At 35.9% G+C, this 12,297-nt stretch overlaps 1 protein-coding gene across 1 annotated transcript in view; it reads left to right on the top strand.

Moving 5' to 3' along the window:
• Positions 1-11,715, top strand: part of LOC106463533 (coiled-coil domain-containing protein 57-like) — a 77,129-nt gene extending 65,414 nt beyond the window's left edge. The window contains exon 12 of the mRNA XM_022391059.1: positions 11,636-11,715. Coding sequence (XP_022246767.1) covers positions 11,636-11,638 — 3 coding nt within the window. The 3' untranslated portion in view covers positions 11,639-11,715. The remainder of the gene's footprint in view (positions 1-11,635) is intronic.
• The last annotated feature ends 582 nt before the right edge of the window (positions 11,716-12,297 follow it).

Genomic DNA, 12,297 nt, shown 5'->3' with positions numbered 1-12,297 from the left:
ACTGCGCCAGCTGTAACAGGTTAGCGCTCAGGTGAGCTTAATTGTTGGAGTTTCAATTAAAACCAACCTGTACACCAAATTTATTTGTTTGAGGATTTGTCGTGACGAGTGGAGCCACAAGTCGCTAACTCCAGGAGTTTACAGTTAGACTAAAGAATATGAGTCTCAGACCAGCAATAATATTCACAAATAACTTTTATTACTCTTTAATAACAGTTTCTTAGTCTTGGTATAACATTTAATATTCAGCTTCTTAACATTGATAACACTTCTTTAATACTTTATGCAAAAGCTGATCTAGAGAGAGAGATATTTACTATAGAGTTGGAACTTTAGTGGTGGTAGCTAGATTACTGGATCTCAACTGCATGGCTGGAGAGTTCAGTGGCTGGAGAGCTGACTTTTCTCTGTCTGGAGAACTTCTTCTCTCTGGCTGGGGAACTTCTTTCTCTGGCTGAAGAACTGATTCTTCAGCTCCTGACATGGGTTTATATAGCAAAATTTCTCTGTATCCTGGTGAGTATCCAAATAGAACACAGCATCACCCACAAGTAGTGCGGTGCTCCTATTGGATGCTTGCAGGAAATTCCCGGGCTAATCCAGGCACCAAACCAAAACCCTCAGGCTATTGGTCATGGTTAACTGCTGTTAGCCGGTTGCCTACTTACTTGTACTGCTACACCCATGTACTGTAACTGATACTGCATCAAAGCACCGGGATGATTCATAACATATAAACTTTTCTGTAGCTTCTACAGTGCTAAAGAAATGAGGCCAACATCCTCTTTTTTGGTCACATACGTTGGCGTTCGTTTACAGGACATGATGCAATAGTGATGACTAACGAGGTTGTTAACTAACTCTGCTTTGATCCTAGGTTACTAATCTCCCACGCTTGTTTCTACAGCTTGTGCATGTGCTGTGCTATTTCTTACTGAAGGTCTAACCTCGTTCTCGATTACTCATTTCTCAAGGCTTATTTTTTAACACACAGGCGTCACCTTGTCCCCTTTCTTTTTTATATCCTTTCTAACTTGTTTACTCTCTTTTAAACTCTTAAAGTCTTCATTTTTAATACTTTCAAATTATTCAAATTCAAAGAAGCAATGGATGAAATTTCCTCAAAAATTTACCATTGCTTCAATACAATCGTATCACTGTATCGCCACACTTTAATTTTCTGTACTAGTTTATTTTTATTTATTTTTTGTTGTTGTTGTTAAGCGCATAGCCACGTGATTAGCTATTTGTGCTATCTGTTCTCTGCGGGTATCGAAACCCGATTTTTAGCAGTATAATCCGTCAGACTTACCACTGAACCACTGGTTGAGGGGGTATTATACTAGCTGTTACAATGACTAAGTAAATTTTATCCAAGTTATCCCACGATATTTACGTGCTGTACTAGTTTACGGAAATCCTAAAGACAACACAGAAGATACCCATTTGCTGTTGTGCCGATATAAGATATTCCAACACAAAACAGATCGTAATTTCAACATTTTTTTTTACTTTGATAGCAGGTACACAAACCTCTTTCCACGTCCACGACCTTATTTTTGAAGCAATGACAAGTAAAGTCCACGTAATGATAACAAATTAGTTTATTCAATCTATAATGTTCGCTAGAAACTACAATCACTGCAGGCCTAAGTTCACAAATAACATTGTAATAGAAATATCGAGACTAATCGTATTCATGCCTAACTTACATGTCTTTGCTAATAGAGCGATTAACTGAATAGACACAATAACTCTCACTTTCAACACTGAATAATTTTTTTACATTGAATCACTCATTCATTACTCATTGAATATTTCACTAACTCCTTATTCACTGATTACTCTTATTTATACAGGTTTCTCGATTCTTAACTTTCACGAACTTTCTAGATCTTAATGTCATGTGCCCTCTAGCAAACATGTAAATTAAAACATTTAAGACATTGCTTACAACCCCCCCCCCTGGATAGTGAAGTTCCTTATACAGCCCTAATACAATAATAAAACAGCTCACTAAACCGTCCATTCACAAAGTCTTTACGATGGTTTTCTTTTAAAGAGGGTAATGGTTCTTGTCACCACTTGTATTGTCACAAGGAAGTTCTCTCTGGGCAAGTGGTCGAGCAAATACACTAGTGGCTCTGTCTTTGGCGATTCTTTGGAAGTGATATTGATAGGAAGCCTGGATTCTTCAGCAGCTTGACTTTCTACAGGCACATTTTTCTCTGAAATTACTTAGTTAGCCATTCTCTCATTAATGTACTTCCAAAGATGTTCATAGTGGATAACTTTTGGCTTGGACTCCCTATCCTTTTGCAATCTGTAAACCACATCATTGATTATTTTCAGGAAAGAATGTGGTCCTTCCTAACACCTGCTTAACTTTGGAGTTCGTCCTTTCTTGTGGCTGCTTTAAGCTCTTTCTGGATAAAGTCACATATGCCATCAACAGTGTTCCTCAGTCTCTCTTTGCATATTTTATGTAAGCCTCTGTTGAGTGACTATTCTCTAGATGGGAGTACAGAAAGCCCAATGGCACTTTAAGTTCCCTTCCAAACACCAGCGATAATTATGCATGGCCTGTACCTTCATGTATAGATAACTCATAAGTAGCAGTGGAAGACATTGATCCCATCCACGTAATTAGCTATTGGTTTAACAGTACATGGTTATATCTCTCTATCATAATACAAATAAAGGGCTAATATCTTGTTTTTATTATTCCAAGAATATGACACATTTCTGTAAACAAGGCTGATTCAAAGTTCCATTCCTGATTTGAACGAAGTTTCATAAGTTAGCCTAATCTTGAAAGAATACATTGATAAATTTCTTTGCTGAAGTTTCTGCTTCCTGGATAGGAGCAGCATATGCTTCTGACCAGTTGATGAAGTAGTCCATTACAACCATGATGTATGTATTCCCACTGTTACTTTGTGGCAGAGAACCAGGCACATTGACAGCAACTCTCTGAAGTGGTGCTTCAACACAATACCGCTGTAACTGTCCATGCTGTTTCTTTCATTGACATTTTCACTCACAGCATAGTTCACGTGATTTAACTCAGTTCTCTACAGAATCCTGAGACCCAACCAAATAGAAGCATTCTCCTTATCCCTCTTAATACCTAAATATCCAGCTGTTGGAAGGTTATAGAGATGGTGGAGGGTTTCGGAATGTAGATAACTTAGAAGTACCAATTGTAGTTGCTGTCTCTGCCATTGGTATTTTTATATTTCTGACATAACATTTCCATCTTGTAGGCGTAATGAATCTCACATGCCCAGTATATCTTCTTTCTTTGGGCCATGTGGAGAAATTGTTTGCCATGAGGGTTATCATAGTGCAATGGCTAAATATAACGATAAATAAACAAATAAAACACAAAACAATAATCATGGGGAGAAACTACAGCAAGAAAACACAACCAAAAAGTAAAATCAGTAATATGAACAAATTAAAAAATGTATAATTTAAATGAAGACTGCGTGTTGTTCAATGTTGAAGAATGCTGTTATTATGCTCTGTTCTTGATCCATTGAATAAGTGGTTTCAAACTTTTATATTTTGCTTGAACATTTTTAGTTGAGTGTTATACCACATTAGTTCTTCATCATCGTTTATGGATGTCACATTTTGGATTATACTCGATTGTACCTTAGGTTGGTCGTCTTTACTATTTTGTAATTCTCCTTTTTTCTTAGTGTTTACGTTCTTCATTAACACGTATTCTGTGGGTTAATGTACTAGCATTTTTATAGTGCCATCAAGAGTGATGCATGATGTAATTTATACAAGTTTCTGGAGCCATTTTACTGCCTGGCCTTCTGGATTGCAGAAACTGACCATGCAGTTCAATGATGCATGACTTGCTGGAGGTTAAACTTTTGTTCATATAGGTAACAACGAAGAATCCTCAGTTGGGCTTGGATATTCAATCTTGGGGCATATTTTATTAGTTTATTAAAAGCTATTAATACCTCACAGTTCCGGCTGCAATGATCAGATTTCTCGCATCAATAATAGTTTCATTTTTATGGTATCCTTTAGAAGCTGATCTTATTTTAAACAGGCTTTTGTCTACAGTTCTAAGCAATATGCCCTTTCAAATTACACTTAAATCAACTATTGTATTGTGGTTTATTTCTTCCGTTCTCATAGCTGGTTGTTTGGGTAATATTTTCAGTTTTTCTATTCTACTGTCAGAGAGAGAGAGAGAGATGATGTTTCAATATTACTTGATTTGATGAGCTCATAAGTTCTAAATAGTACCTTTAGTAGTTTATTTCCAATTTTAATGGATAAGTGTTTCATTGCCAACTGGAGGGCTTCAGTTAAAGATTTGCATCCTACTTCACTTCAGCCTAATTCTCATCTATTATGGCTTCTATAAATCGGTCATGTGCCAATGAATCAATCATTTCATGTGAAGAATCCAAGTAAGATAACTGTCCAAGCCTCTCCAAACCATCCACAAGTTCGACTAAGGTTTATATTTCCTCCACACCCTGTTCCAGAACTTTGCTCTTATTGTATGTTAGTCCACACTTGTTAGATGAGGCAACTACAAATACTTAACAGTTGTTAAGGCTCTCATCTGGAAGGTTGCCTTGTGTCATTAAAGCTGGTCCTTTTAAATGGGCATGAACAAGATGAAAGTTTTATATATTGCCAAAATAACTTAATTTATTGATAGGTGACGTTCTAACCTAAGTACAGACTGATAAAAAGATTTGGAGGAGACACAAAGAACATCACGTAGTTTTAACGATACTTTTTAGGTCAGTGTCATTGTACAACAATGTTTATAATAAAGAAGGAGGCCCGGCATGGTCAGGTGGTTAGGGCACTCGACTTGCAATCTGTGGGTCGCGGGTTCGAATCCCCGTCACACCAAACATGCACGCCCTTTCAGCCATGGGGGTGTTATAATGTGACGGTCAATCCCACTATTCGTTGGTAAAAGAGTAGCCCAAGAGTTGGTGGTGGGTGGTGATGACTAGCTGCCTTCCCTCTAGTCTTACACTGCTAATTAGGGATGGCTAGCGCAGATAGCACTCGTTTAGCTTTGTGCGAAATTCAAAACAAACAAACAAACTTCCTCATCAAAAGTTGTTGCAAATACGATGACATCATCCAGGTACACTAGGGCTATCTTCCATTGTAGGCCTTCCAGTACTCTTTCTATCAACCTGTCAAATGTTGCTGGAGCATTGCTAAGCCCAAATGGCATCACACAGTATTGTCAGAGACCTTGGCCATAACTAAATGCGTCTTAGGTTTATCTGCTTCAGCCATTTTCACTTGATCAAGAGTATCATCAATTCAGTGGGTATGAGTCCTTATCGGTTATACTTTTAAGAGCCCTGAATTCCACACAGCAACGTTGGGTCCCATCCTTCTTCTGGACTAACATGACGGGAGCTGATCAAGGAATATCTGATTTTTCGACTATCTCTTCTTTAGTTAGGTCATCCATGACCTTTTCCATCTCTTGTCGCTTTGCGAGAGTTATTCTCCTCGGAGGGATCTTTATTGGACGGTGATCACCTGTGTTTACTCTGTGCTCCACAACGTCTGTGCAGCCAAGGTCATAATCTCCTTCTGAAAAGACGTCTGCATAATTCGCCAAAAGTTCCCTAACCTGAAGAGCCAGTGATGATGACAAATGATCTATGCTCTTCTTATAGAGATCAGTTAAATGTTCTGGGAGAGGATGTCCTTTCTTTATGATCTGACACCTTGATGCTCACAAGGGTTTGCTGAGATGCAGAATTTATGACAAAGATGCACCTTTGGCCATCCAGCTTTCCTGTCACGTAGATACTATGTGTGCTTGCCATTTTACACTTAGCTGTTGGGACTTTCACGATGGAGGTTGGTGGGCGTCCCTCAGCACTAACCACTACTGGTTTCCCGAAGCTGACTTATTGGTAGTATTCTTCTTACACTGGCTCCTTATATGTCTATGCTCTCCACAGTTCCAACAACCTTTCTGAGTAGCAGCCTTTCCCGCCGTGGTATATTCCTTGTGTTGAAGTTTCCATCATTGAGCTCTCTTGTGCCCAGGTTTGTTACAGTACCAGCAAAGTCCCTCAAACTTCTCTGAGAGCTGCCCTTTTCTGGTCTTGAATCCTGATGACTGTACCAACCTCAGTACATCTGCACTTGACTTATCATAGGATTTGAATTCAAGAGCTCTGGCCATTGCATCCTGCAGAGTAGAGGGATGTGCTTGCTTTAGTTGTATCTTCAATTGTGGACTGTCCAAGGCATCTACAAACTGATCCCTCAGCAACAGCTTGAGGACATTGGGTGGTGCAGTTGGGTAGGCCTTGTGTGCCATACTTTCCAAATCCTGTTCCAGCTCTTACAGGCTCTCCCCTTTAGCACGGACTTCAGTCCTAAACCTAGCCCTGTAATCTTTGGACTGATTTTGAGTTCCATACATGATTTCTAGAGCAGCTACCAGTGCTCTTTCGTTATGCCTGTCATCTGCTGACAACTGTCCAAGTATTTCCAGTGGGTGTCCCTTCAGGATCATTAGCAGAAAGCAGTGTACCTGGCCTCTGTACATCCATTCATTTCTGCCAGGAGATCAAATTGTGCTCTATATGCTTCCCATGGTGCCTTCCCATCGAATTCCTGTGGCTTTCTTCGTACTAGATCACCCCTATTGCCAATAATCATATCTGGAATGTGATTTCTGGTAGGACTGAAGATGTCTGCATTAGTGTTTAGCTACAGGGTCTGGAAGGGGCTTCCTGTTGTCCTGGCTGATTAGGTCCATGGCTAATATATCCTCCCGGTGTAAAAGATAGTAAATCGTCCTTTAATGTATTTAATTCACTTTGAAATTCACTGATCTTTTCATTTTTACTTCATGCTGATGTTGTAATCTCTCTCCTTGTTCTTCTTGCCACTGTTGCTGACTTTCCTGTAGTTGCTGATGACTTTCACGCAACTGTTGGAGACTTCCTTCCTGTTTCTTTTCTCGTTCTTTTTGTTTCCTTTCTTGTTCCAGTTGCCACAGGTGCTGGTTTTCTTGCCACTGCTGTACTCTCTCTTCTTATTTATTTGCTTTCTCATCCAACCACTGCTGTAGTCTCTCTTTTTGTTTATTTTCTTTCTCCTCCAACCACTGCTGTAGTCTCTCTTCTTGTTTATTTTGCTGTTATTGTATTGCTGCCATCAAATCTGCTAAGTTGTAGTTTGATTTGCCACTTCTCGTTTCCATCTTTTTTTTCCTTTTCCATCCCACTCTCTGACACCAGTTTGTTACGTATCTGTTTGTTTGTTTGTTTCTGGTAGAAATTCTTTCCGGCGATCTTCAGCGATACAAGTCCTTTCTTGATTAAACCAGCTTATTCTTCCTCAATACAAACTTTTAGTATCACGGTAGTTCCACAATCAGTACATTTCTCGTCACTTTAAACTTAACAACTTTTATAATACACGCTATAAATCACAGCAATTCACAATCTGGATAACTTCACTCTCGATGAGTGCAAAACACATACTTTACTAGCTCGAAACTAACAGAATCATAAATTACACAGAACTCAAAGTAACTACTGCTCTCTCTTCATTTATTTCTGCTGGCTTTCCCTGCCAGGCTTATATACTAACGAAGAGGGCATCTCGGACACACTCGGACTTCCCGGATCATTCGAGAAACTCATCACGCACACCACCAGCGTCACGTGACTTCCACTGTCGTAACAGTACCAAACATGTAAATTGTTATATAAATTTGAAAATGACTATTGCTCCAAAAGTGTATGAAAAGTAGGTTAACCAAACCAATATGTTTTCGATTAAGATACTTATATTAAAAAGGTGATATAAGGCATGAAAAAAAACTACATTGTCACATATTATAAACCACGACTAGGAAGAATGGGGTTATTTATGGTCAATGAATAAGTTTATAATATTGTATGAAATATATATATATATATATATACTTTCAACATATTTCTGGAGAATTTGTAACCATAAACATCAATAACGGAAAAAACAGAGAGAGCTTTTCATCGCATATTTTTACGATTGAGCTAAAACTGAAATACTAAAATCTATATAAATAATACTCTTGCGTTTGTCTGTCCGGAACTTTTATCGCAAATGTCTCAATCAAATGATACAAATTTCATACCAATAGAAAAGCCTATGTCCGAGGCGTCCGGATTGCATATTGGTTTTTCAATTCAAAATAACCTTACCTGTTTATTGCTTAGTCAAACTTTTCAATGCAATGAGTATGGTACACGGTGGCACAATGTTGTTGTCATCACGTGACGATTGGCTTCAGTTTCAACTTTATTTTTTTATTTCCAAAGTATTTCACACAAACAACACTTAACCCAAATTTAATTTCCTAAAATAAAAATGAACTTTACACTAAAGACAATTTCTATGGGCTTTCTAGACTTATTTAGGTCTAAAATAAGCATGCTCAGTTCGTTCAAAACCATATGCCTATAACTTTGTGAACATGCATTCAAACATTTCTACATATTCAGCTAAGTTTTCATTCATTACAACTTTCCATTTACTTTACTTTGCAATAATTTAGTTTCGGTTTGTTTCATAGCCTGCTATAAACATGTTTTAGCTACCATTTTCTTTATTACGGATTTTAAGTTTCTTTGTTTCTACTCCTAAAACCGTATCATACACTGAACGTCATAACTGTTCAATACTCAGTACACTATTATAAATACCATCAATATACTTTATTGTTTAATTTATGTATAGTTTTATTAAATAAAGTGACGCCTACATGAGTTTGTTTGTCTGACTGCAAAAATTTGTTTCAAATAAACCAGAATTTGTGGACGTAACACACACATAAAGCTTGCTAAAAAGTGTAGCTTTAATGCCGTGATTGAAAATGATAGAATACGGAACATTTAAACAAAGAGCATGAAAATTACTGCAAAGGTTTTGCGGGTCGGGCTAGTTTGAAAATAATATACTTAAGTAAATTTTAGAAGAAAAGAGAAAAACCTAAGTATGTCACAATGAATAATACCTGTATTAGAGTTTATAATCCAAGTCTGTTCAGCCAACTTAGAAATGTTTTTACAAGTTATCAGAGTTTAAGTTATGATCGTGTATTTTTTCCTACCCCTTTGCTATTTCAAAGTAATATTAATTTCGTAAAAAAAATGCATATCAGGCCCATATGCAGAATGTTTGAAAGGGGGGGGGGTCTAATATGTGACATCAAAAATAGCCAACACATATTGTGCCAAGCACAATAGCATGCAAAGCATGCTAATGCTGGGTCTGGGGGCATGTCCCCCCAGAAAATAAAAAAAAAGATGCTATGTGATTAAATCTGGAAGCAGTTTTGCATAAATATATAGCTTAAACAATTGTATGGCTGTTCACATAAAATCCACAAAATCTACTGAAGAGTCAACAAATCATCGTTATGTTGTGACACTGCATAAGGAGCTAGACTTAAATTAGCATAAATTGTAGTTTTATTATAATAAAGTATTATACTATCTACATACAAAGTAATTATTAACTGTAAGATTATATTACTAATTTTAAACAACTCTGTACAACAATAGTAAATCTCAAACCCATAATCTCTTTATATTTATATTTCCGTGACACGACGAAGCTTGTTTGTGCTTGTAACCATATGTAGCAGTTAGATATACACGACTGTTTCTGTTTAAGGTTAATGGGAGTGTTATGTTTCAGATAGTTGATATATCACGGGTGTCATATTTAGTTATTTTTAGAAGCGAGAGTTTATGACAAGTGTCTTTATGTAATTGTTTGCCAATCATACATTTTCTAGCGTTTACGTTCAATTGTTTTGAGCTAGCGATTGTTATGTTGTTGAGTCATGTTACTAGAACTTTTTGAGTTTTTCTCGTTGTTTTAATTGAGTATTATTGCATCAGAATATCTAGTATTGCGTAGAATGTTCTAGACTTCTGTCGGGGTATAAATAAACATCAAAATATTGTTGTTTAGATCTAGACTGCGTAATTGTGAGTTTAGGGATAAAGAGCGTATAGTGGTGATTTTTATAGTAAAATTATCACAGAGTGTATTGTAATAACAGAGCAGGAAAGAACAATTCTTCTAGTCAATTGTGTTCTAAAGTAATTGAACCAAACTGTGTGGACTTTAGACGTAAAATAAAATTATCTAAAGCTCTGGATACAACTATGGTAATGCACGGGGTAACGTAAGTGAATTTATCACTGATTGTATTAGAATAACAGAGTAAAGGAGAATAATTTGTCTTGTAAATTGTGTTATAAAGTAATTGACCCCGACTGTGTGGACTTTGACGAAAAAGAGACAATTATTTAAAGCTATGGATACAATTGTGATAACCAACAGTGCAACGAACATTTGTATACGTGTTTGACTTGTTTTAATATGTTATTATAAAACAAGTGGACTGTGTTGATGTTTGTTTATTGTTGAAATTTATCGCCAACAACTCACAGACACCTACTATAAAGAATCCGGCCTACAAAACCTGATAGTAGCAATACGGCTTCGGCCTTCCAATAATAACGTGTCAACAGAAGTCATTGCATGCGACGATTTCAAACCAAAAAAATCTTAATGCTTCACCAGAAGAATTTAGACTATGTGGAAAACGTTAAATACCATAAGCAGCTGTGCTATAACCGTTTAAGCATATTTTTTTACATCACAAGAATAGATGGTTCAGCTGAGTCCCCCTCCACTCCCTGCATACGTTCGTGAATATCAGTAATTGTATGTTTCATATATTATTCTTACTACAATCTTTATACAAGATCATAAATTTTGACTTGCATAGTTGAGTTTCTTCTCAAAACAATTTTACGCATTCTAATAGACGGTTATTAAAACTTCACATTACCACTTAGACAGTTTAAGCATATATATACCTGTCTGCTACATTCAGTGACAACGACATCCGAGCCTATATATTTCATCACACTGATTAACATAGCCCTTTATTTTCCTGAAGAAGAATAGTCAACTGTTCGAAAGCGCTCGAGTTTTGGGTCTCTCGTTTTGAAAATGCTACATTCAGAGATAATATAGATTTCAAAAGATCCAGAAATAGTTGATAATTATTATTATTATTCAGAAGTGAACAAGAAACATATTAACTCAGGTATATCCAGATGCATTCCTGACAGCATAATAATGAAGAACATTACACGAATGTTAGAAATCTGAAACTGCTAGTTCTTACTACGAAGTTTATTTAAAATTAATGACAGCGTCAGTAGAGCGACATATGTTTTCAATATGAATAATCAAAATGATAGTTATTCATCCTGTTTGTAAAATTCACTGATAATTTAATGTTGAGCAAAGAAATTGTTCATTTATTTTACGTAAGAGATTTAGAAATCTATCAAATCATACTTTAGTTCATGCTACTTGCATCATATATATATATATATATATGAGATTAGAATAAAAACTCGATCTAAATGAATTTTATATTTATATTTAAACTTTATTTTTCTCTATATATTTTAGTTAGTTTTGTGTTGTAAATCGACATTAGATTTTTCTGAAACTGTCTCAGCGTTAAAATATTAGTTCTGAAAAGAGTACATACTAATATATTTTTCTTATGTTTCAGTAATAACCAGCACCTTGTTATAAAAGTGAAGAAAGTGAACCCAATGCGAAAGATATAAGCTCACTATAATATTATACGAATAAATAAAAATAACATTTTTGAAATATGTCTCTTCTTTCTATTTAAACATTCAATATTTTTAAGTACATACTTATGTTAACGGTAGAAAACTTACAAAACGATGACATGGATTCTGTAGAACATCTCTTATTAACTCCATTCAAATCAAGAAAATAATGAAAAATTGATTGGCGTTGTTTATTAAAGATAATAAATGACCGTGCCAAATATATTTTCATTCAAAACTTTTAAGCTAAATTAGTGCAGTAAACCTGTGCACGAGCAAATATATTTATATCAAGATTGTTTCTTTGGCCAACAAACATCAAAAACATTCCATACATTATCTGCAATACTGTATGAATGAGAGTAATGAACATTAAAGCTTAACACGTTTTTGTTTTTGATCAGAGAATGAAGACTAGAATTATCATGTTCATGAACACAGATATATATGGTATCACATTATCATTTTTTCATTCAAAAAATAAATTTTGTGGTAAACTTATATTATGCAAATGAACTGATACATTCAAAATTTTGGAAAATCTTCAGTTTCTGAAAAGAAATCCTATACAAAGACGTTTCAGTTGCCTGAAAGA

This window comes from Limulus polyphemus, unplaced genomic scaffold, assembly GCF_000517525.1.
Source record: "Limulus polyphemus unplaced genomic scaffold, Limulus_polyphemus-2.1.2 Scaffold1432, whole genome shotgun sequence".
NCBI lineage: Eukaryota > Metazoa > Arthropoda > Merostomata > Xiphosura > Limulidae > Limulus > Limulus polyphemus.
Note: the sequence above shows the minus strand (reverse complement) of the source record. Positions and strands in the feature narration are given on the sequence as shown.